Source organism: Lytechinus variegatus, chromosome 18 (genome assembly GCF_018143015.1).
Source record: "Lytechinus variegatus isolate NC3 chromosome 18, Lvar_3.0, whole genome shotgun sequence".
NCBI lineage: Eukaryota > Metazoa > Echinodermata > Echinoidea > Temnopleuroida > Toxopneustidae > Lytechinus > Lytechinus variegatus.
In genome coordinates, this window is record NC_054757.1 from 20,241,282 (window position 1) to 20,267,334 (window position 26,053).

General features: G+C 37.2%; 1 protein-coding gene across 13 annotated transcripts in view; it reads left to right on the plus strand.

Moving 5' to 3' along the window:
- LOC121431563 overlaps window positions 1-26,053 on the plus strand; it is a 119,700-nt gene that overhangs the window by 61,642 nt on the left and 32,005 nt on the right. For all 13 annotated transcript variants that reach the window (XM_041629088.1, XM_041629090.1, XM_041629084.1 and 10 more), the window contains 3 exons: window positions 114-247; window positions 3,494-7,690; window positions 13,183-13,500. In XM_041629088.1, coding sequence (XP_041485022.1) covers window positions 114-247; window positions 3,494-7,690; window positions 13,183-13,500 — 4,649 coding nt within the window. The remainder of the gene's footprint in view (window positions 1-113; window positions 248-3,493; window positions 7,691-13,182; window positions 13,501-26,053) is intronic.

The window sequence follows — 26,053 nt, forward strand, 5'->3', positions numbered from 1 at the left end:
ACAAATGTGATGAATCTTGATGAATCCCTTTTGTGATTTTTCCATGAAACATGCACGTTCATGGCACCACTGATGTTCATAAAGCTTAAATCAATTCATCTTTGTGTGTCTAGGCGGCGTGGATCTGCTCCTGGGTCCGGCTATGCCTCTGATGAAGAAGCTCGGAAGGCCTATCATAGCTTTGTCAAATCTGGTGAGCTACCCGGTACGGCTGGTTTCGGCTTCGGCGCTCCACAGGCTCGTAGAGGTAAGGAAATAGCTCTCTACCCCTTCAAACCCTTTGTCCAACACCACTTCTTAGTTCCCTGATAATACGGACCTGGTGGGTGTTCTTTAAAGCTGTTTGTAAGTTAAGAGTGACTTTAAAAATGACTGGTGATCCTTTCTTACGCTCTAAACCATCGCCAATGAATATTTCGGTGTATACCATTTACCACAAGAAGGGATCATCAGTAGTTCTTAAAGTCGCTCTTAACTTACGAACAGCTCTATGAAACGGCCCCCTGAACTTTCAAAATCCACCCGCTTTGTTGTTCTTAAAAGTAATGCCATATTTGTACAAGGGGAGTGTTTCATGAAGAAAATGGTTGGTGAGTTTCACTGGTTAATTTGTCTTGAGCCAATCAGATGCAAGGATTTCAGTAGCTTATTACAATAGTCAGTGAAAATCCGTTTTATGAAATGCTCCCAAGGTATGGTGAGTCAAAATGCTCCCCTTTCACCATAAGCATTCCACCATAAACTTTAAGTACTCCCAAAGTTGTCCCAAAGACATATTCAAGGGACATCATGATAATCTTGTTGTGATGTCACAAGTCATGTTATGATGTCATGAATCATCATCATGGTCTCATCTCTGAACATTTTTGTTCCGCGCTTGTTTTTACTCCTTGTAAAACAACTCATTTTTTTAATGCAATTCTGAAGTAGGGCTGAGGGTAATATTTATTGTGAAATAATTGAATTGAGAGAAATATACAGGTGAAGAATGTAATCACGGGTGGCTTTCCATAGTTCTTCGGATCAATCACAGCTATTTGTGAAACAGGCTCCTGACAGTTGTTTTTGTTTATGAGAGTTATGCAGATTCTAAGGATGCTGCTAAGTTAAAAACAAAGCAGTCTTTGCAGACGACTTGTCTTTGTGTATAAAAATGTTGGAAAACAGGACCGAGAGTTACAATATTTAGAAAACATTTAAGAAAGTCAAAGTATGTTTGCATTGCCATCTAGTAAAGTTAACTTCTTAATTATTCAGCAAGGCTATCAGGACAGTCAAAACGTCATCGGCGATGCTTTTCAAATGTATTTTAAGGATTTTCTTGGTAACAATCAATTTAGGACTACAGTGTAGCTATAGCTAGACTATGCCTTTTCTTGGTCTTTTGTATTATATATTCCATCCTCAGAGACTTATTTTGGACAGAAGTCTTAAGATTATGTCGTGAAGGAAAAGCATTTTGTAATCAATTAGAAATGAATTTTGAAACATCAAACATATAATGTAAAGGCATGCAGATATAAGTTTAAATTCAAAGAATTTTAGTTCTGCAACACAAAACTTTACCAAAAGAAAGCTTTGAAATTCAATCTAAATGAAACATATTGGAAGTAGATATCATAATGTAATTTAGTGGGTAGAGAAATGTGACTAAGAAAATATATGGGAAATATAACAGTGGTTATCTTTTCATCTACGTTATTTACATACCAGTATACAGCTTTAGTTGGCTACTATTCAGGGGTATGACTTAAACAATATAATTTAAGTATAAATACCAAGTTAGAGTAGCAATTTAAACAGTGTATTATAAACTACAAAGAATTATAGAAGATACCAGATTCCTTTTAATTTTTTTTTATTCATTGTCAGAGTGAAATTAGTCTGTCTACCCTATTAATGTACATGTATGCTGGAGCATGTTAGATATAGCATGAGTATTAGTGCATGGTGCTGAATTGCCATGGTCCCCTTCCTAACCCTGTTCTTCCACCGACATGCATCTTCGCCAATAGAGTGACAAGACTTAGTACCTCAAATCACCTTTCTTTATCAACCTTTTGGAGATGGGTTGATTATGCTGTAACTGTTGTAGAGCCCAGCACACACTATACATTTACAATGCGATTGTGTTAGATCTGATTGCAATAACATTGCAGAGTGTGTGCCAGCCTGCAACCCCGGGAGGGGGTCAGTCACGGACTGAAGTGGTCACCATGCTCGTCCAAGCACTTCAAATTGGACCCTAACTGGCGTAATCCTTAGTGTCAAATTCTATTTGACATTAAGGATGTATTAATAGTGTTAAGTTTGTGTAAAATGTACCTCTAAATGTCGACTGTGGCTAGGGGCACTAGGACCAGGAGTGCCAACTGCACTGGGCCAAGTCTTTAAACGAGCTTGAGCAGAATCGCGAGGCGCAGGATATATTGCAGTGTTTGGGGAAAGAAAAAATAAAACAAATGTCAAAGTACCCACTAAAAGATAACCGTTTTTCTTTTTTGTAAAATTTATGACTTAAAAATGACCCTTTTCCTTAAAAATTTGTCGAAGAATTGAGTCAGAAATCCTACCCTTATTTGAGGGGTTTTTTTTTTGACGAGCATGGGTACCAAATTGCAGACATTTGACATGATAGGATATGGTTTAGTGAATTCCATTTGATTTCTTTTAGAGTGGAGGACTGATCAATCATAAAGCTTTAGAAGAGCCTATGATACAATTACATTTTTCAAATTTATTAGTAAATATAGATATTTATTTATTTCAACAATGTTTTTGCTTTCTTATTAAGTTTAATTTATTGAATGTCTTTTCTGAACTTCTCACTTTGACCTTATTAATCATCCAATTTATGGGGAAAGCAAATCAAGATGATAATATGAAAGTAAAGAGGTATTATCAATATTACCTGTTTATAATCTATGCTATGATATTGTAATCATTCATATTTTTAAAATAATAACTCATAACATCATCATTTCAATCTCATTCTTTCTTGATAGCTGTAGTGTTTAAAGCATTGTATGATAAATTTGATAATATAATATATGCAAGTCATTTAATTGTAATTGTAATAGTAAGAAGGTGTATACAGTGTATACATAATCGTTTTTCCTTCTTATTTGCCTTGTAAAAATTTTAAATTTTCTGTATACTGTTAATCCATACTTACACGATATTAAAAACTTTTGTTGACTTTATTTGATGAGGCTCACTTGAGTAGATTCCATGCACTATTTTAATTCTAAATTATAGAAAGAGTAACCCATGCTTTCATGAAATAACCCTATACCTTATAGATCATATATTTATGCTTGATACCTATCTCACTTTCAACGCATTGTACTTGTAATTATCACCGTTAACCCTACTTTTACAGTCATTCATATGCAAAACTTATCTCATTCTTAATTCAATATACTGTACATATAGCCTCACCTTTAACCCTAACATTTGTTTTTTACCACTTCTCTTACTTTTACACATGCAGCCACGGATATTTCTTTTCCTACTAACAGCTCCTCAAACCTTCACGTGCATGTGATAGGAAAAGAGAAAGTAGTAGATGGTTTTTCCAGTCCAATATGTAGTTCCACAGTGTGTTTCATAAGGTGTAGTGGTCACTTAGGTAATGGAGTGGCCCGTACTCCATTGTGCATGTCCACTTTCTCCACCCCAGCAAAAGGGGTCTGCTGTGAGGTTGCAGGGAAAGACATTGATGATTGCTCTTGTACCCAGATACAGATTAAAGACAGACCGTCTGAATTGTTCAGAGAGATTTTGGAACCTCCAAGAGACAAAGAAGGGACTAATCTGACATCCTTACATATCTCTTTCAAGGAAAATGCCTCTTTTGAAAGTAAGATCTTTAAGCCCCTTGGTGTGTTTCGGAAACCTCGTCTTGATATTGGAGGCAGCCCTTTTCCACATCCAATGCCAGTGATGCCTAGGAACCCTGATACGGAAGAGGAGGATGCAGAAGCATTCTCCAAAGCACCATCAAGACCGAGTCGTATCCAGTACCGCATCAATAGCAGCAAAGAGAAAGTCAAACACAAGAGATCATCCTCTGCTCCTAGGTTGCTCGGAAGCACTTCTGATGGAGATAATCAGATTAGAAAGCCAGTTTACCAAAGGTCTGCATCATCCTCAGGATCTACTTCAGGAGTTGTCCAGTCTCCTGCAGCAGATCCGGAGTCATATCATAAGTATGCTGCAGGACTTCAACAGGCCTCTCAGCGAACCAAGCGCTACCAGGACTTGGTTAATTTCTACTCCAACCTCAACAAGCATTTGGATGAGAGTGACAAGGAAAAGGAGAAAACCATGGCAGAGAAGTACTTACCAAGTAGTACACAACTGGAGAAGTTTTACAGTACCCTTCACCTCTACATGGAGATGGAAATGGCCGCTGCGCACGGACAGACCTTTGTCAATGAAAACTTTGAGGAGCTGCGTTGGTCTGTTGATAAGGAGAGGGATTTCAAGAGGAGAGAATTAAACATAGATGATCTTCACAGTTTCTACACCAAGTTGCATTGTGGGTTGAATGTTGATAAGAAGAGTGAGGAAAAGCTGGAGAGACTGAAGAAAAAGGTGTATGCTGAAAAAATGAGGCATGTGTCTCAGAAAGAGAAGGATGTTGGTCAGCTGCAAGAGCATTATGAAGGGATCTTAAGTGGAAGAAGTACGCCTGTACCTAAAAGTCCTATGAGACAGACTGTTTCACTTCCGGCTACCCCTGTGAGATACAGGACACCTGTATCCTGGGAGGAGGAAGCAGATGCAGAAAAAAAGGAAGTAATATCTGAACCAGAGGCAGAAGGAGATCATGATGACAAACCTGCAGTTCAAAGGTTCCATTCAGTTGAGAGGGAGACTGAGATAGCGCCAAGAAAGACGCAAAGTACAGAATCGCGCCCACCCTTTACCAGGTTCCTAAGTGAGCCAGACTGGAGGAGTAAGCTAGCACAAAGATACAGCAACTCTGTGTATGAAGAAGATCTTTTGCTTATGCCTGCCCTGCTGAAAGATGCAAAGCAGTGGGAACAATTTTCCCAGAGTGAGAATGAAAAGCCCCAAGACAAGGATGCAACACCTTCCATTGCTGGTGATGTGAATGAGCAAAAGCAAAAACAAACTGAACTGAACTGTGAATTTATCTCGCCTTCTGAAGTGGAGTTGTCTCATTCTAATTGGAAGGATGATATATCTATCCCAAACAAAAGCAACAAGGATGAACCAACTAAAGGTACTATTTACCCAACAACATTTAAGAATAAACATCTGGTGAGCCAGAAATCACAGGAATCAGATTCCACTGTCATAGATAATTCCAGCCGAAGACCCTATCATCATTCCAGTTCGTTTGAGCAAGATGCAAGTCCTTTAACCTTGAGATCAAAGCCAATAAACACAGCAGAGGTGAAACCCTTTCAAAGGTCTGAAAGCCTGTCAGACTCACCAAGTCTGACACTACCTAATTTCCGCAGTCCTGTCAGTAGCCCACGGTCAGCTTCGCCCAACTCCAGTGACAGTACGGAGCATAGAGACTTCAATCCAAGACCTCGACCATTTAGTAATTCTCGTACAGTGGGGTCCAACATTGTCACAGTCAGTACTGCCCTGCCACTGTCATCCTCTGTTTTCAACACCAAACAAAGTTCTGACATACAAACTTCTGCAACAGATTTTTCAGATGTCACAGATCAAGCAGAACATACTCCTTCTATCGACAGAGTAAATCTCAGTCTCCCATTCAGGTCGCTGAGTATGCCTGCAAGCACTCCTGCTGTCATTGTTCATACACCTAGTTCCGAAGAAGATGAATGGCTTGAGACATATGACAAGGTGAAGGATGCATGGGAAGATTCTATATCAGCATTTGAAGCAAAGAAACAGGAAAGGGAAGGTGACAACACCAGCAGCCAAGCTGAAGGCTCCGTGCACAGTATCGGAGTGGAAGGTGCAGAAACATCTGATTTGAGTCACTGGAACATGGATGATGACCTCCTCACCCGTTCTCTGCCTCGAAACTTCAAATTGAGTTATGAAAAGGGGCAAGCTGAACTGATGGGACAGGATGCCAAGGTCAAAACTGATAGTGGGTCATGGGAAGTCTTCACAGAGCCTCAAGAAGACGAACTGTACAAGACAACCCCAACCACTTCTGGTCCATTTGATGGAACAAAACCTCTTGAGACATCTATCAAGATACCCAGTAAATTGATAAAATCAAAGCGAGTTGAGGAATCAATGACACCATTTGTTCGTGATGAGAGTGCAATGAAAGGAAAGAGTGTTCAAGAATCTTTAAGGAGCTTGACTCAGATAGACCCAGTGCCTGTTCCACTTGAAAGACCATCATCCTTGCCTGGAAGCAAATTGAATACGAAAGGTGATTCACCTCATCCTTACCAAATGTCCAAACAGGGAGAGAATCAACAGCAATCCAATGCAGCAATCAAGAACAAGACATTTACATGCCAGTCAGATGCACATGATAACAAGGAGTGCCAAAGTGAAATATTATGGAGAAGTCATGCGGAGAAAGGACCACCACCTCCCTATGATCCTGATTGGGCTCGGAATCGTCACTCCTCAGCAAGGTCATCCCCTTTACCTAGGCAACAAATGCCCTCTGTGAAATCACACGTGCCTGTTAAAGCGGAGTTAGGAGAAAGGATTTATGCGACTAAGAAGGTTGTTAAAACCGGAACTAATTCTAGAAACTCTCAAAACCGGGTACTCGAACAAAAAGTTCAGAAGTATAAGGAAGCTGCCGGAAAATTCTCGCAGCTACCACCCACTGGGGTAGGAATAAGACGGAGCCAGTCATTGACATCAAAAGGCTCTTTGCTTGGATATCCCACTCAAATTGCACATTCTCATGAGAAAATGAATATATCTGAACATGCGTCAACAGCAGCTTCAAGAGTTGCATCTAGTGTACATGATCAAAGAAGAGGTCAGCCCATGGAACAAGTTCCATCAGTTTCAAGAAGTAGCAGCGTATCAGATAGGAGTTATTCTCAAACCAAGAAATACACTACTTCTCCATCCACAGGGGGAACAAATTTAAAGCAGCATCAGGAAAGTCTGGAAATGGTGGACAACCGTGACTCACGGTTTCTGAAGCAACGTTCCCACTCTCATTCTGCAAGGCAAGAGAGTAACAAAGGGCCATACAGTCCACACAACTCCTTTCAAGATCCCCAAAAGACAATACCTGATGGTCGGGCTGTTATGATGGACACCAACATCAAGATAAACAGAGATTCTTGGTCAGTGTCTGGTCAGTCGTCACCATCTTATTCAATAGCAGACAGCGACCAGCTGCCCCTGAAAGAATCAACGAGGACAACCAGATTTCAACATTTTGAGGCTTCTTTACCACATGAGGAAATCCCTGATCCTTACAGTTCCAGCTTACCCCATAGCCAAGATGTTCACTCGTATCCGTCATTTGGAGTGGCTACAAGTCGCCAGTTGCCACCGTTTTATGCCAGGAGGGAAAGCGAAGCTTCTTCAAGGAGCTCATCCCAACAGTCACACAGGAACTATGTTGTGGATGATGATACGGGTGAAGCATATTACAGATCTTCATCTTGCAATCCTCCCCCTCCTCGGCTAAGTGATGTCTTTGATGACAATGATGATCCGTATGACGACCCTTACCTTTACCCAGGTATCTCTTTGAACCGTTGGTGTCTTCTGTCCCTTAATACTTGAAGGGAAACCTTCTGCAGTGATCTTGCTTTTTGTCAGCTTCTGTTTAAGGATCTCAGTGATAATCTGTTGGACATGATTTGACTTCACTTTTGATATCAACCTTTGCCTGTGCTATCTCTGGCATAGCGCTCAAAGGTCTAAGTTATATACCTCCCTTTAAGTTAAAAACAGAAAAGCATGCAAACAGTGCAATTTCCAGGGGAAAATTTTAAAAGAAGACTTGAAATTGGTGCCATGAGAACAATTTCATTTTAGATAATGTCCCAATTCATGTGAAAGATTGAAATCATGGTCATTAATATAATAATCTGTACCAATTCAGATTGAAGAAATGATAAAGTATGGCCTTTCAAAACTATGAGGAGAAAGAGAAGAAACAGAAGCTGACTACTTGTGCCTTCTCTAAAACAATAAATTTCTCTACCGCATGATGTTCTTCTGCAGTTGTATTCACCAACTTGATGATTGTTATGAGAAACGGCCTTTGCAAGCATTTCTTAAGTTCCTGCAATGCGAGTCAGGTTTGCACTGTACACAAGAAGACCTGCTTGATGTAGATGTGAAATTGTGAATCTTCTGTGGGTTGGTTACCGGGAATCTTTTCTCTGTCCTCTTCATTGCTTTTGCACTTGAAATCATTGCTCTGTATCAGTACTTGACTTCATGCATGTTATGTTTATCCATTATCATATTTGTGGTACCTAATACATGTAGATAGTCTTCAACTTAACTGTTATTGCTGCCTTTGTCTTCCAATCAAACAAACTTCAGTAGTCCTCCTTTCCAAAGTCCATGTCCAGTGCATACTGTTTACAAATCTCCACTTGTGCTGATGTCTTTAAAATAGTGCATCAACAGCATTGTAGCTAAATTTGTGTTGTCTTTTTATTCTGTCTTGCATTCCTCTTTCGATGAATGAATGTGTTTGTATCACCTTTTGATTAAAGAGTGACTGCTAGGATCTTATGGTTATCAATGGTTTTCTCATTGCAAGTCAATAAAGTAGTGCATGCTAGTACTTGCTGCTTAAAATTAAAAAAAAATAATAAATTTGATACAACTTGCCAAGTTCTTGGTGAATCATACATTGGTACAGTCACGTTTTTCCGAAACTGGGAGGTGAATTTTGTTCTTGGTACATATGTGCCCTCAAGGGATAGATTTCAACAGGGCAGATCCAGGATCTTGTAAGCAGGAGGGTCACGCAAAGAATATTTTCACTGTTTTGTGACCGCCATCTTCCTAAAAAGAAAAAAAAAGAATTCACCTCCTCAACAAGCACGAAAAGGTTATGGTTAATTCAGACATACCTTACAAGCAAACATACATAATAGAGGGTGCAAATGTTATAGAAAAGGATGTCAATTCTTTGGAAGGGGGTGGGGGGGGATATGCCCCCTACTTTTACCATTTCATTGCTAAGTACCTAATAGATGAAAGTAAACCTGATACCCGATCCTGCATGGACCTGAATGTATTTCATCACTCTGATAGCATGCTGAATAAGATGAAAGGAATCTGTTTAATGCGTTAGAATAGAGATATACAAAGGGAAAATTAATGAAAATCTTTCCAGGCTAGGGCTACTTTCCCGGGGGGGGGGGGGGGGGAGGGGGGCCCGGTGTAGTGGTCCACCTGCATTCCCCAACTAGTTATAGGAAGGAGAGACCTGCGGGTCATAGTTCTGTGTGCGCGCCCTTCTAGGCGACCCAGATTGGCTGGCTCCTCCAAAATGCGCCTTTGAATGTCTTTGACAGATATATGGCGCTATACAAATGATGTGTATCATCATCATCTTCATCACTTTCTGAGTTTATTATTAAGAATGGGCTATGTATTACAATTTTCATTGTATCCTATGGGATAGTTTAGGGAGCTATTGGAGCATTTGTTATAATATTAATGATAATAATAATAATATTATGCAACATTTATATAGCACTTAATACAATGTTTCTAAGCCTGCATACTATTACCCCGGTTTTAGCATGGCTACCCTGATCAGGGGCTCGAGTATTCAAGAAATTCCACCCTACTGGAAACCCTTTTACTTCACCTGGGTGGAGAGTGGCCAATCTAGATAAACGCCTTGCCAAATTTACCCTGAAGATGTTTAAGACTTGTAATAATGTACATCCTTCAACAAGTTGAGTTTTTATACCGATATCCATATGACAATACATAGCCTTCCATATCTTAATCAGTTATAATTGTATTTATGGGGGAAAGAGGTTGTAGATTGTCTGCTTCGAATAAACATGCTGACCGACAGTTTATCTGTTATACCTAGGTCACATTTGTTCTACCGCGAGTCGAAAACGGTCGTTTTAACATTTTTTGTACCAGCTAAATATAGGTGGTTTGAATAAAAATGAATAAAACTGCTGTTTTCGACTCTCCATACTGCCGCCGGAGAGCAAATGTGACCGAGGTATTAGGTATCCTCCTAGTTCAAATCCTATGGCCCGTATTCTGAACTCAAGTTTAACTTAATACACCGTGGTCTTAAACTCTGCTAAAATTATGGGAAGCCAAACATGTCAAAATTAGTTCAAATGGTATGTTTCTTATGTTTACTGCGCTCTTTCCTAATTCTTTAATGATGAAGACAATTATCTTATTTATCCTACCCATACAGTTAAGAATGATCTCAGAGTCAAATTATCTGATGTGTTGGACCTCTACTGTTAGAGATTTATGTCACAATTGGCTATCCATAGTTAAACTGCAACTTTAGACCAGAGTTTAAATTATTAAGCCCATGCAGAATATGGGCCTATGGCTTGTAATTGCTGGTAGTGTAGTATGCACTGCTGCAATTGTGCGCTTACGTTCTTTTACCTTGATGCTCAAAAAATCTATAGGCCTACATGACAGTATCCCCTTGCTAGTAATATAGATAATATATTAATCTTATTTTTCTTAATAATGTTTTACCTACTCGTATGGGGAAATGCTGTTTTCTGGGGGGGGTTTGTGAGTAAATTAAGCTCAACTGGATTTAATGATACTTCCACGCACCTGATAATTTGACTATATACATAAAAAATGTAGTTTTCTTTGGCACATGTATTTCAACGGATTTATCTTTTTTTCAATTGGGAAATAATGGATGGTCTGCATTATGATGAGTTATCACATTTCTCAAATCAAAAAGTTGATTTAAAAAAATGGAATAAAACGAAATATATAAATCAAGTTGATGCTTTCTGGGATAACACCTTTCTTGGATAACACCTCTCATAAGAATGCTGCATTAATCACTATCACTTACACTTTCAATCAAAAGAATGTGCACTTTTCTTTCTTCGAGAAAAAACGCTTTGACTCGTTCAAGAAAATTTGCTTTTCGATTCTTTTTTGCTTCACGCATGTTTTCTTAAAAAAGAAAGAATAATGCTGCATTTAATATAACTAGCTTTAATCTTTTTTGATATTTGTAACTGTGAGGAAATGATAAGCTATAATACTGCTTATTAAAAGTAAGAAAAATGAAGTAATCAGCTTTTGACTACAGTGACCCTATTATGAGAGAAGTACATGAAAGATATAGCTTACAGTACCCACTCTATGTTATGTTGATAATTGGTATTCAGTATCGAAAGAAGTCATTTTCCTATTAACATTTAGCTCTTGTGTATATATTATTCATGCACATGTATATTGAATGTTTATTTTTGGGTATTTTGAAATTATGTAATTATATGAATATATCTGGGTGTACTGTGTACGTGTAGCACTTATCGTTATTCACCTTTACAAATTATCAATTTTGTCTCATTTCTGTAAAAATACACCTTGCTGTTGAGCAGTTTGACAACATTTATCTGTGTTTTAATCACCCTTTTTTCTTATTATATGTACATTTTCAATGATTATTTGTTAAATTGTGCTTTGACAAATATTTTGAATGTTTTAAAGAAATGCATGATATTCAAATTGTTTGATGAATTTGTGATTTTTTAAAATGTTTTTGTTTGTTGAAATTTTAGTCCTATGCATGACAGATTTGGTATTGATTGTATGTGCATGCAGTTTTTTTCAGTTTGATTTGTCATTTTTTTAAAATCTTGTTAGAAAAGATTTTCTGTTCTATTTGCATGAATTTATATTTTGCTTATGGTTGAAAATGAGTTTGGAACAAACCCTTTCCTTTTGAATTTATTTCTACATCTGCTTTTAACATCTTCATCTTCATCTTTTGCTCATTCTGACTGCATACAAATCAAACAGTCATCACATTTCAAGCACAAGGCATATTTGACACAGACACGTTGCTTCTAAATAATCTTGTCAACCACCATCATTTCTTTCCCAATCATTTTAGTTAATCACTGCCATTGACACATTCCACAAACATCATTCACACGATCTGAACCCAAATTTGCGGAAAATATGATGAGGTTATTTTTACCCAAAAGTTTGTGTTTGCCTGGTGTAATAAAAGTCATTTGCCTACCTCAAGTATTTTGATTTAATTATCACGTGACTAAAAGGCAGAACAGTCTGACCCAAATAAAACAGCATACACATGCGACAAGGCAAGCTACATGTACATGTGCAAAAAGGGGAAAGATTTTCTTTCTTTGTAAGAATTTTTAGGAAATGTTGATACACGTTAGAAATATTCAAGTACCTGTAGCTCATGATATCATGTGGAGTGGCGTATCTAGAAGAAAAAAAGTGCCCAGAGCAAGCATGATTTTGCACCTCCCCCTCCCCTCCCCCTACCAAATTATATTCAACTTGGGTTACTTGGTTCCATGAGATGTGCTCTAGTGACAATTGCGAAGATAGAAAATCTGCACGTTAAGCAAAACATAAAATCTAATGTCCAAACTAAATAGACCCTAATCCTAATCTATACATTGTTCTAAACCAAAAACTCTTTTACAATCCCAACTCTAACCCCTTGCCCTCTGAGATATTAAGATCGGAGCAAATGTAGCAGGAGCAAATTTTTTTGTCACCTTGGGACCGTTTCATAAAGAGTTACAACTGTTGTAACTGTGTCATTATGGCAACTACCATGGCAACAGGGCCCAGCAGCCAATCAAAATCAAGGCTACCATGGTAGTTGCCATAATGGCAAAGTTACAACAGTTGTAACTGTTTATGAAACAGGCCCCAGGTACTCTCATTGTTGCCTTCAACAGCTATCACTAGGGGTGGTGCTGAATTTGCACCCCTACAAAATGTTTGCATCATTGGATACTTTGATGTGATGCTGAGGACAATATTTCCTCAGCCCCCTCCCCCCATACACACATCCCCTTCTCTAGATATGCCACTGATCATGTGATAGGTTTAGTTATTAGAATGATCGTCCATCAATAATTTCTTAATCTAAACATGTAGTCAGATTATCATGCATATTATATATTCCTGTCTTGTGATTGTATATAGACCATGTCCCCCATATTTTGGTACTAATCTCCCCCCTAACAGAGACCAAGACCTCCACAGCAGCAGGTCCCATTCGGCCTTCATTACAACCTCCATCTCACCAACAACCTTCTACAACATCGTCACCATCAATATCGTCTCCGTCATTGTTGTCCCCCGCCCTGGGCGGCACCCCGCCCTCCGCCATGGGGGTCGGGTCCGCTGCCGGGGTGGTTCCCAGGACAACGCTGACGCGGAGCGCCTCCCTCCCACGGACGACGTCAGGGTTGCCCAAGAGGAGGCCGAGGTATAGCGAGGGAAGCGGGCTTTCGGCTGCTCAGAGACTTGGGATAAAGACCCCGCCCCCAGCAAGATTATCAGGTGCATGTTTCATTTCATTCTCCTTGATTTTATGAATTCATTGAATGCCCCTCCCCCTCTCTTCCCCGATAACTTCACATTAACGTTTTATACCCTTCATGAAATTTTCCCATCCACTGATTTGAAGTTTAAGCTATTTCATTTTTACCACAGCTCCCTTTTAGGTAATCCATTAACTGTATGATGCTCTCTTGCATTTGAATCTGCATTATTCTAGTCATAATATTCCTAATTCTCGAGGTCTAGATACAATTTGAAAATTTATGAGGATGTAAAGCTGTATATCTATTTTTCATCCACTTTTCAATTTAATAAGAATACACAAAAGGAATGAACATTATTTTCCAGCAATTAAAAATTTACACCAGCCCTCCTCCCCAAGCTGCAGATCTGAATTCTATCTTCATATACACTTGTACATCTATATACCACCAACGTTTAAAGGCATTCACAAATTCAAAAATATGAATTTTGAAAATTAAAGTGGAAAAATGGAACACCCCCTTCTATATTAAACAACTGCATACAAAAGGGGGTAACAATTTTAAAAAGTAGAAAATGGAAATGGAATAATAGAATTGATACTAAATAACGGCGGCACACTAGAAACTATTTCCCTAAATGGCATAAATGCCGCAATATAGGATGTGATGTTTGTGTGAATGGTCTTCTTTCACATTTGCCATTTCATTTCCATCCCTTTCCATATGGTTCCTTCAAATAACTGACATAGAATTAATTTCATCAATTTTCCTTTGATTTTCCCATGATCTAATAGGAACATTCAAGTCCATTAGATTATTCATGTTTTGCATCTCCAAATCTCTTGACATTCTTAATATTTTTTTAATCATATACATGCCCAAAACTTGAAAGTATATTTCATTCATCCACGTGCACCCATAATATTTCATGTCCAATATTTTCAAATTTCATTACATAAAGCATCAAAGCTTAAAGCCACAATATTTCATGCCCAATATTTTCAAATTTCATTATATAAAGCATCAAAGCTTATAGCCACAATTTTTCATTCCACTATTTTCAAATTTCATTATATAAAGCATCAAAGCTTAAAGTCCCAAAGCTTCGATCATCATTCTGCATGTAATGTCATCAAGGGGTCTTTATGGTTAAGATTTCCATCCATGAATATAATGCAAATCATTATTTTGTTTTAACTGCAATTAATGATTTTCTTTCATGTTGAAGGGAAAAGGGAAAATGGGAAATAAAGGAAAAGGCACAAAAGTTTGATTTTTCTTTCATTTCATATTGCATGTATTAATTTGATTTGGTTCAGGAAAGAGTTTTTGCATGTTTCAGTATGCTCTTTTCATCATGCTGACTATGATTTGCTGATTATTTTGCATTTTGTTTGCAATGATATTATGATTTCTTAAACTTTAATCGCATATGTTTTGGATTATCCTTTGTTGTATGTTTATGTTCAGTCCCTTTTCTTGTGAATTCTGATATTGGTTGTTTCAAAGTTTTTATGGATATTTTGTGAAGCAGTAATTGTTCAATTTGTTTTTTTCTTGAAAGTAAACATTTTTATTTTCTTATTTTCTCCCTGCTTCTTATGATAAATTATACAATCATACACATAGCTGTAAAACAATGCTATTTTGAGTGGATGTATGTTTTTAGATGTTTATTTCAATGCTTCAATGTTATATTGAATGTATGTTTTATTTGTCATTTATGTATGTCATTTTTTTTCTACTGTGTTATTATTATTCAATCGTCTTTCATTCCACAGTCTTGTGTTTTAATTGCCAACTTTTTTACACCGAACTAGATTACATTTTCAGAGTTCATTTTTTTACAGAAATCTTTCTCGACTTTTGACAGGTTTGAGACGCTGTTCAAATATTTTGTTGTTGTTGTGTCTGTGTTTGAGGTTGCGGGGGGTTGGGGGACTTTCTCTCCAATTGATCTATGACTTTTGATGGTTCTGTGAATCAATTGATATGCAAAAATGATTCGGTTTCAATGCAGGTTAACATGATTTATATAAATTATTAGTGTCTAAATTAGTATATATCTGATTAAGATAAACACTTTTTTATGAGCAAATTTATTTTAATTTATGAATGTAACATAAATGTCTGCATACATGTACATCCATTTGGGGTTTTGCAATTTCTCTTGGTAACGAGATTGCATAGGCCTTGTATTTTAATTTTCCCAAAGACGGGTGAGTGGCTGGCCTTTGAAAACTATCTTAGAGATGTGAGAGATGCTATCTGCTGCCATCTTGTGGCTGGATAAAAGTGTATCGACCCCCATCTGTTCTGATGATTTGTGATGGTTTGGTTGCAGTGGAAGTGGTAAAGTCATCAATCTTGACCAATGCACATCTGCACAGTAATCTTGATAGAAGTAAAAATCTTAGCGTATATTAGTCTGTATCTAAAGATGTAATTTCAGTTGTGCAAAGTCCACAAAATAATATGAACAAGTGAAAGCATCAGGGAATAGTGTGTTGAAAGTTATTATGTCAATTGCAATGACCAATTTACATACAAATAAAATAATTTGAACGGAAGTAAAAATCGCAGAACACATGAACCTTTTATTGAAATTTGCATGCTCTACCCTCGTCTATTTCAATGGACCAATCCACATCTGAAAATAATTTTCGCCTGGTCACAGTATATATTTGAATCTGTTTTGAAAAATTGCATCTTGTGCAAAGGGAGAATTTCCTTTGGACCGATTCACATCTAAAATATAATTCTCTGCTGAACCAACATTTGCACTGTCACGTTATTCTGTAATGAAAATTGCATCCCATACCCTTTCCCATCTGAGTTATAAAAATATTGAATTAAAAAAAAAGTAAGCTGCTGAGACATAAACCTCAGTCACATTTCTCCTATGGCAGCCGTACGGCGAGTTGAAAGCAACCGTTTTAATTTTTTGTACCAGATGCATTTGGCTAGAATAAAAATGAATAAATTTGTACGGCCGCCTTACGGGAAATTTGACTGAGGTATTAAAAACACAAATCTACATGTGAATGTACTTACATTTTGCCAACATATTTACCATAATTTATCAAGACTACACCATGGATGAAAACACGGAGTTGAAGGCGATTTGGACTTCGGCGTATGGTGGTCATGAATCGTTCTTACTGCCACAAATTATGATATATAACTGTAGCCATAGCCATATCTTCATGTGTAATTATGCATGAAAAGATGGTTCGGTTCTTGTACTTCTAGACTATGGGATATGAAAATTGAAGCATCTCTTATAAATGCCTCTGTTTTATATACCAACATATCTCAGTCCTTCAAAATTAGATTAGATACATGCTTACATTGTATTCCAATAAAGGTGCTTTCTTGAAAATGTTTAAATGAACCAAATCAAGACAGACCTTTTAATAATGATCAAACTTAAAATCAGGATTGAGATGCTATTTTAGAAATTCTATTTATTATGTTGGTAGTAATTCTCTGTCTTCAGAGGAAAATAACACTTGGGGTAATTATTAAATTAACTCTTCTACCAAAATACTACAAAATGACCTCCATCTTTATTTACAAATAAAACATGTCGTGGTTGATGAAATATTTTCTTCTTAATGATTCCGATTGAAAGTGAGGTAATTGAAGGGAAATAAACATGGAATTTCATGTGATGCTACCAGAATTTGGAGACAGGCCTTTTCTCCATGCTCTAATTGATAGCATGTCCACACCCACATACGCTTATTCGTGTTGGTGATTATCGGCGTTCCAGTTTCTCGTTTAGTGTCCATTTCTCTACAAGGTTCCTCTATAAACTATTCCAATTCTTACTAGATCTGAATCTATGATATTATGATGACGATTACCCTTTGATTTCAAAAAGTTCCTCTCTAATGTCTGTTCACAGCGACCACTCATGCTTGACTTTAGCGATCATAATACCTTAGATGTCAACATAAGCCCACACCTCCCCAATAACAAGTGAAATTATTAACGAAAGATCTGCGTCGTTGGTGTTGATGAAGTATCTGGAAAGGGCATTATAACTTTCAGCACCCCGTGCCTTGATTAAAATCGACAATACCGATCAGCTGTACAGATACCCTATACAGCCTCAAGTTGGGATATTGCTGCTGGATTACTATGAAGGGCTTTCCAATTTAGGCAGAGAAAAATCAAGCACTTTTACCACTGAAGTCGACAGTGGCGGCATGGGCCAATCGTCTTGCATTGAGAAGGTTTCGCCAGTTGCTTATTTGGATTTAGTGGGATATTATTCTTTGATACTTCAAAGGGCGTACCTCTCTTACTCTCTCCCGCTTATCCATGGATATGTCGGGAATAATTAGCAAATCTTAGTTGAGAAATATCAGCAGCGTATAGAGTAAGAAGTGTTTCATAGTGTGGTGAATTGCATATTTACCGTGGTTTAAAACACATCAGTGTCACTTGGTCCTGTGAATGAAATATATCTGTGTTGGGATAATATAACAGCTTCCATCTCTTGTGATTTTCTGAACCAACTGGTCAGATTATGATTAATCCAGCTCATTATCTTAGCCGTTAATTGATTTAGTTAATGAGGAATCCAGCCGTTCTTCCTGTACACACCCCACCTATTGAAATCGGTGTCGGTTATTGAAGTGTGTATAGCAGAGGATCTAGTTTATGGAATACATCATTTTTCTTGAGGAGGTATATTTATTCAAGATTCTCCATGCATTCCGCGATCTGGGACTCTTACGTTAACTTTCAAGGTAACTCCATCCTTTCTTTGTCTTTCCTTTTTCTTTCTTTTTTTTTTCTTGAAGATATTAATTTGGCTTTCATATCTTTGTTAATTTATTCATCAAATCTGGTTTATCCATTTAAGGTAGTATGATATATTAATGTGATAGTACATTACATGCAACTGGTAAGGAAGGAACCTAAAGATGAAATGCATTTCACAGAGATGTTTCCTGTATAGGGGTATCATGTCGATGGTCTGGGAGGGGTGGGGTTAATTGCATGCTTTAAAAACAAATTATTAGGGTGTAATATATGGTTTAAAAACATTTGAAAATGAGCTCTTGAAATAGTCTGTGATATTCAATGATTTTTTTTTCTTTTGTCTGTACTTATTTCATAGATTTCATTTTTATGATGAAACACACTTTGATACTCTGTTTGATATGTAATGTGCAAAATGAATAAAATGTGGAACAAGTATCACTGGAGGAATTCTTACTTGATGTGACAGGTATCATTTTTTGAAACCCATTGGTGCTGTGTTAATTTTTACGCCAGCCACAACACCAAACATAAAAAGGTGATGCTCATACTGATATCAGTGGATGTTGAAATATAACAATGTTTTAAATCTATTTTTGTATTGGAGCTAGGGTAGGCAGCCTGATATGCTCTCAATGCTAACACCAACACATACTAAAGTTAAATTGAGTGTGGTGCTTGAATTTGCTCTCTTGTATTACACCATCAATAAAGTAATTGAAGTAGTTTAAAAAAAAAAACATGTAATATTGAGGCTACATGAGTCAGGTGACATGATAGATGCTCACAAAACCAGCACCAAAATTAACACTTAACCTGAATTGAGGTTGGTGATAGAACTGACCTCTCTTGATTTTATGCTATCATTTATCAATAATGTCATTAGTGTAATTAAAGATTTAAGAATAAAAACTCATACATGGTATTAAAATAGTCTGTAGGCACAGACCATTGGTTTATATTGCATAGTGAAGAGTCTGAATTAATGAGACTAGATTCACTGTGTACTGTGGCTGGCTCTCATATTTGACACAGACAGTCTTTGGAGTCTATTCTTCAGGCTAGACCTGTTATTGGGTTGAAGTGTCAAAAACAGACTTACCAACCAGAACGTTTTTTTGCGTATTCAGTACGTTTTTGCAACCAAATCACGGCAGTACGTTTTCCTTTAAAAACACGTTTTTGTAAAAATAAAAAATATATTTTTTTACAGAATTGTAATCTATTGAGAAAAATCATCTCTATATGTCTCCATTTCATAAAACTTACACAAATATGGTTGTTAGATCATTGTTATTTCAGGTAATTTTTTTTTCAATCATTTTGCTAAAACCAGGGTGAGATATACACATGTTTAAATGTTTTTTTTTTCATCTGCAAGAGCAATGCACATTTTAGCTTGCATGCAGCTTGAGCGCCTCGATGAGCGAGTGCGCCACGCATTTTATTATGAAATACACTTTTGGGGGGAAAATACACTTTTTTCATCGCAGAATACAATTTTTAATTCCCAGAGGTTGGCAGGTCTGCCAATATGATTCTGTGCTTACAGACTGGTATTGAAGCTAAGTAAGGCAGCCTGATATAATTATACTCTCAAAACCAACATCAACGCCAAACTCGAAATGCCCCAACGTGACCGCACCAATCGCTTTGAGTGTGGAAGCACATGGCTCGCTGTCATATTGAAGCATGTATGACTGTTGTATCAATCAACAGTTCATCTCCCTGAGCTTATATGGCTCTCCCAGGGGTCTCTTCAGTTCACAACGTAGCAGGATGCCATCCTCTCAAACAAGAATTCACTTGCTGTGTCTTCCATTTTGAGGGCAGCATTAGCTAATATACTCCAATAAAGAGTAGATCACAAAAATTGCTTCTGTGGACCATTTCATGAAAATTTTTGTTACCAATAAATGTTGTAAGCCACTTCAATTCCTTTGCTAATCCCAAATAATCTATGAAAATAACTGAAAAACATGTAAATTAGGTGTTCCCAAGAAATGATATCCATGTTTTGATGTACAAATGTGAATGATTTTTTTTTCTCTTTTTTTTTTGCTTTTAAATTAATGCAATGAGCAAGCAAATGCACAAAGAGAAAATGAGGCTACCCCTGATAAATAAGAATTATCACTACTTTTTATCATTAATCTTTCAAAATGATTTTGTGGCAAGTTGTGTCCTTGTAAAATACAAGTGAAGACAATGAGTGGATCAGTGACTTTCATTCAGGCTTTATATCACAAACCTAATGTTCAATCATTCTGTTAATTCAAACACTTCATTGTGCAAAACAATCGATTAAATTGAGCTCAAGAAGCAGCAGTATTGGTGGAAAACAACTTCATATCTACATTAGAAAGCAGATAAAAAAAAGTCATTTGAAATTTAAGAATACAAGTTTTCAGTGTTCTTACTTTGAATAATGACTCCATCCCAGGTGGGTGTTTCATAAAAACTGTTTGTACATCATGAGTGACCTTACAAATGACTGGTGATCCTTTCTTAGGTGCTAAATCAACATCTTGGTGTATATCATTTAGCACATGAAATTATCACCAATTGTTCGTAAAGAACATTCATAGTAAAAGTTTATGGAACACCCACCAGGGGCCCGTAACACAAAGCTTAGCAATGATCGTAGAACATTTTTCTACGATTGATTGCAATGACTACAATGTACAATCAATAATGAAATTCAAGCGTATGATTAATTGCTAACCTTTTGTGTCACAGGAACTAGAAGACTTCTAATTTCTATTAAGAATTATAAGTATAAATTAAATGAGGATGAATAATAATATTAGGTCCATTTATATAGCACAGTTACTATGTGCATATACTCAACTGCGCGTTGATACTTGGTATCATAGTGTTATGAACATCTGTTGCTGCCATGTGTTACAACTTCAAGATATTGATGGTATCATAACGCACTGTATAAAGTGTTGAGCTTTGATCTAAGGAATGTACCGTAGTCAGTGGTTCTAGCTATTTAGCTTTCAGAAGAAAATGCAAAGGAGGATTGGCAAGAAACATTCAAAATGTTAAAGCTCATAATGGAAAAAGATCCATGTTAGGCACCATTTAGTATTCCACTTATGATCTCTCGTGACTTGGTAGTAAAGTGATTCAAACTAAATTCTTTGCAATGAACGTACAAAATGCCATCTGGGGCCCGTTGCAGAAAGAGTTGCAATCAAACGCAACTCAAAAAATCTTGCGCAACTTGATTTTCAGCCAATGAATCACCCGTATTCGGGACTTGCGTTTAAACGCAACTCTTTCTGCAACAGGCCCCTGATTGGGTTTCCTGCAAAGTTGGCTACACCCTTTAAACACTGTTTTGCTGCACCTGCCCTATATGAATCTTACATGCTTCTTTAAGTTTCGTGGGCGTGTACACTTGAGTTCATATTAAGGACGACGTAGCCTTAGCTCTGCTGCCCCCTTCGCTCACCATGTGTACTATGTAATTGAGGAACAGTTTTTCCAATAATGTTGTAATGGCTCGATTGAAGGATGGTTTATTCATTTAAGAGGAATGTAAGTTGGGTTACATGTAGGCCACACATACATGTAATTACTGCTTGCTCTAGCGAGGAATATATTGTGTACAATGTGCATGTATATTCAATTACAATGGCCGAGTAGGTCAGTATGTTATGACAGACAATTGCAAGATTTCCTAGAAACTCTTGATCATGCAAAAGGTTAGGCCTATTAACAAACTAGTAAAAATATTTATTTTCAACCTATTTGTTGCCACCTTCTATGCACATCATATAAGCCTGAAATCCAGTGTAGTTTTACCTACATGTATGATTTTACAACTGTTTCTAAAGAAATATGAGATGGATTTTTTGTTTTACAGCACATATATATCATTCAAAATCCTAAATTTGAATAATGGTACATTGGATGGTTGTATTTGTTGGATGATATTAAAAATGTGCACATTTAGCCTGAAGGTTGTACTGCAAAAACTTCAAGATTTTTGTTTTCATTAGAAAACTATGAATAATGGCCCAATATAATTATGAAGCAAATTTTTACTTATTTATATATAATTTTTGACATATCATTTAGATTGGTCTGTGTGCAATATGGTGGTTTTAAAACAATAAATAGATTTGATTGAGAAAAACATCTATATTTGTATCTTATGTCAATAAGGATATTGGTATCCTTTTAAATATTTTAGATTTTAATGGCAGGAATAGACAAAGCTCGATTGCTATTAATGTTGAGAGTGAACTTGAGGCAGAACAATATGCAAAAAAAAAACTAAAGTGAAAGTGTGCCCCCTCCCCTACAGTACATTACCAAATGTATGCATAAGGCTATCCCCATAGGACTGACTGGTAACCAGATTTCCACCTCATTGTGTGCATACCTCTGCATCAAGAGTGCAAATGAGAAAAGGTCACCAGCACTTGTCCTCTCGTGTCCTCAAACATACAAAATCAATGTTAACTTGGTACAGCATTCCAGCACATTTAAATGTGGAGCATGTTTAGCAGTCCTGGGTGGATATTTACGTGAAGTTACTGCTCAATCTATCATAACTTAGTACTGCAGTTGGAATCATTTGTGAATTATTTTGTTGCATTGATAGGAGGGAATGAGGTCATCAGAACGTCATATCGTGTTCAGGAACTATTTATTTGGATCATTTTACAGCATTTGGAGGAGGAAAATGTGAACCGCCTAATCAGAGATATTTTTGTGGAGCATTCCGTAGCATATTGAGGCAGAATTATTGACTGGGAGATGATCGATCTAAATGTTTGATTTTTCTTTTTTATGGTATTTTGGTGTGATGGTTGTCTTGGTTACATATTATTCTGAGTTTCTCTTGTTTGTAGGAATTTACAAGGACAGTCATGTTTTGTGGAAACGAGTAATAATTTTTTTTTGTATACTAGTAAATTCAAATAAAGGTAATATTTTGCCTTTCAGAAGACTGCTGATTAGCAGAATCATCTGCATCATGATTTTTTTTTCTCAAATCTATGGAAATTTCCCAATTTTTGTTTGAAAGCAAAGGGGAAAATTAGTGCTTTATTAGTTTTTGCCTTTTCATGACTCCTGATTTCAAGATGAAATCTGTTTCAGCAGCCACCTGTATCAGGACCACTTGTCTTTTCAAGACTTCCATGCTGTTACTGTTATTAAAGGCAGTAACATGCCTGACATATTGGTTCAAAAGGAAGGGGCTGTTGACCCCCCCCCCCCCCCCATCTGTCCCTTTTCTCTCATTTTCCCTTTCTCCTTATCTCCCCATGTTTTCCCTCGATCTCCCTACCCCTCCTTTTTTCTGGGGGGGTATATATTCGACTCTTGTGTGGCTTGATTTGTGAGGGAGCAGTCTTTCTCCACCCATCCCCCAGTGCTTGTGAGTAAAGAACTGGATAGATAAGTGTAGGAAGAAGATTGATGGTGGAATGTATTCTGTCAAATATTGGAAACTTGCCCTGAATCACGTAATTGCCAGTGAACCTTCCTTAACTGTACTCTTGAATCAGCGAGAAAGTGCACTCTTATTTTGCATAAACCTTCCCTCAGAATATTAATACAGTATTTATCAGAAGAGAATGCGAATATATTCCAGTATTATCATTCTGTCCCAATATGTTTTAAGAAATTTAGAATATTATACCCAAAATTGAATAAACTGCACATCTGTTGATATTTACTTGAGCTGTTTTGGGCCAATTCACGATTCCTGTCTTGCTTTTCCCCTATTATTTCTCACCCTTGATTATATGCCCCTCTATTATTCATTTCACTTTCACCCTTTTCCATCAAAACCAATTTCTTTTCTGAAATTGTCACCTTTTGATATTAAACTCAGATACTGCTTTATTCTAGTCTGCTGTGCAAACCCTTCACTCAAGTTAAGGGTCTGAATGTGCAGCCTACTCATGCCTTGTGTACTGAAGGCCCTCTATCAAGTTTTGTATGAGCTAGTCTTTGCGCAGAGACACATTTGCTGATCAGAGTTTCAATCAAGGTCTGTGCCTGTAGACTAGCTTTATTCTGCTTTTTATCTGGTCCCTTCTTTTCTTTGTCTTTCTTTCCCTCTCACTCTGTCAGTCTATCTCTCTATCTCCTCCATCTCCCCCCTCTCTCTCTCTCCCTCTTTCTCCCCCTCTCTTTTTCTCTTCCTTCCCTGTTTTTCTTTCTCTTCCCTTCCTGCCTTTCCTTTTCTGCCTCTGTCCAATTGATGTACCTATCATCCTCTCCATATCTGTTTTTCTTTCACCATCCAAAACTGATGCATCTCAGACATCAAAATTGCACTTGGAATCCATCTAAGTTCCCATGGCCGACTTCACTTTGCGAAAGTGCATATTATCATTTTATCAACTCAGCAGCGACAGAGAAAGTGAAGACAATATTATTCCCTCATGTGCTAAATTGCTGGTGACTCAATAAATGCTGGCATCATTGGATAGTTTTAGGCTTTTCTCTAAAAATAGAAATGAAGTGTCCTGTGGGCCTTTTTCATGAAGCTGTTCATAACAGTTATCACTGATTTGATGAACTACTGGAATATGAAGTTTCAAAATAAGAGCCTGAATTTATCCTATGAAAGTATTTCCTGTATTTTTGAACTTAGATTATTGCTTTATTTCTGATAATTTGATCTCATTTAGGCAAAATTGCATACTAATTAGTTTGAAGATTCCGCAGAGCATATCATACTGTGAAATTACCTGTGGCATATGAGTTGATGATTTCATAGTGATATATGAAGTTAGGTATCTTAACTATCATTTTCTTTTGTTTGGCCGAGTAATGTAGAACTGTAGGCGTCCAATGAGATGATATTGATATCTTCCCTTAATGAGGTTTCTTGTCGCTTCGTCATTTGATAATAGAACTATCACTATCATTGCATACTTAAAGCCAGTCTCCTTGATATGTTTTGTGTTATGTACACTTTTTGTCATACATTGAATCCTGCAAATCCTTGGAATTGAAAATGGCTATAAGTCATGCAGGTTGGATTCCTAAACATGTATTTGGAGATGTTTATTTAAAAAATGATGTCCTCATTTTTGTTTGTTGACATTTATTTTATGGGTGCACATGTCCTGACTAGTCCCTTTAAGGATCATGATGAGAGGAGGGGGCCTATCCATGGGCGCTAATGACTTTTGATTGTCAAACGCTGGTTAGATGACCCATGTTACAGGAATGTACCCCGGCTATGTGATACTTGTCATCTCTCAGACGGATCGCCGGCTCGTGATTGTAGCTGCAGAAAATTGCTTGGATGTGTCTTGTCGTAGTGCATTAGCGCCGTGCCTGCAGCAGGCTTGCAGGCGTGGGAAACATGTCATGAAAATTATTTCTTGCTTTTCATCATAATATATGGTGGATATACCATGTTTTGGTGATGTAAAGTGCAGTGCAAGGACAATCGTGATCTGTATGAGGAATATTGCCATTTTGGAAGCTGTGGTCTTTGGTGTGGAGTATACTTACAATCTGGCATTCCAAAATGTGTGGAGTTTGATTCGTTGTTGATAAAAGGATAATATCATTTTTCTCTCGCTAGAACAGGATATGAACTAGGGATATGCTATTTATAGGATTTGGCTATAACCTGGGGTTGTTCATCGCCTTTTCAGTTATATGTTTCAGTCAATTATTTTCCCCTTGTACAAGTAAAGTCGTATATCAGTTGAGTAGCAGTCACTGGAAAGCTATCCTCAATTAAATTCATGCTATTACAGTTGCACAGACTCTTCAAACCAATTGCTTCTTGAAAGATGTGT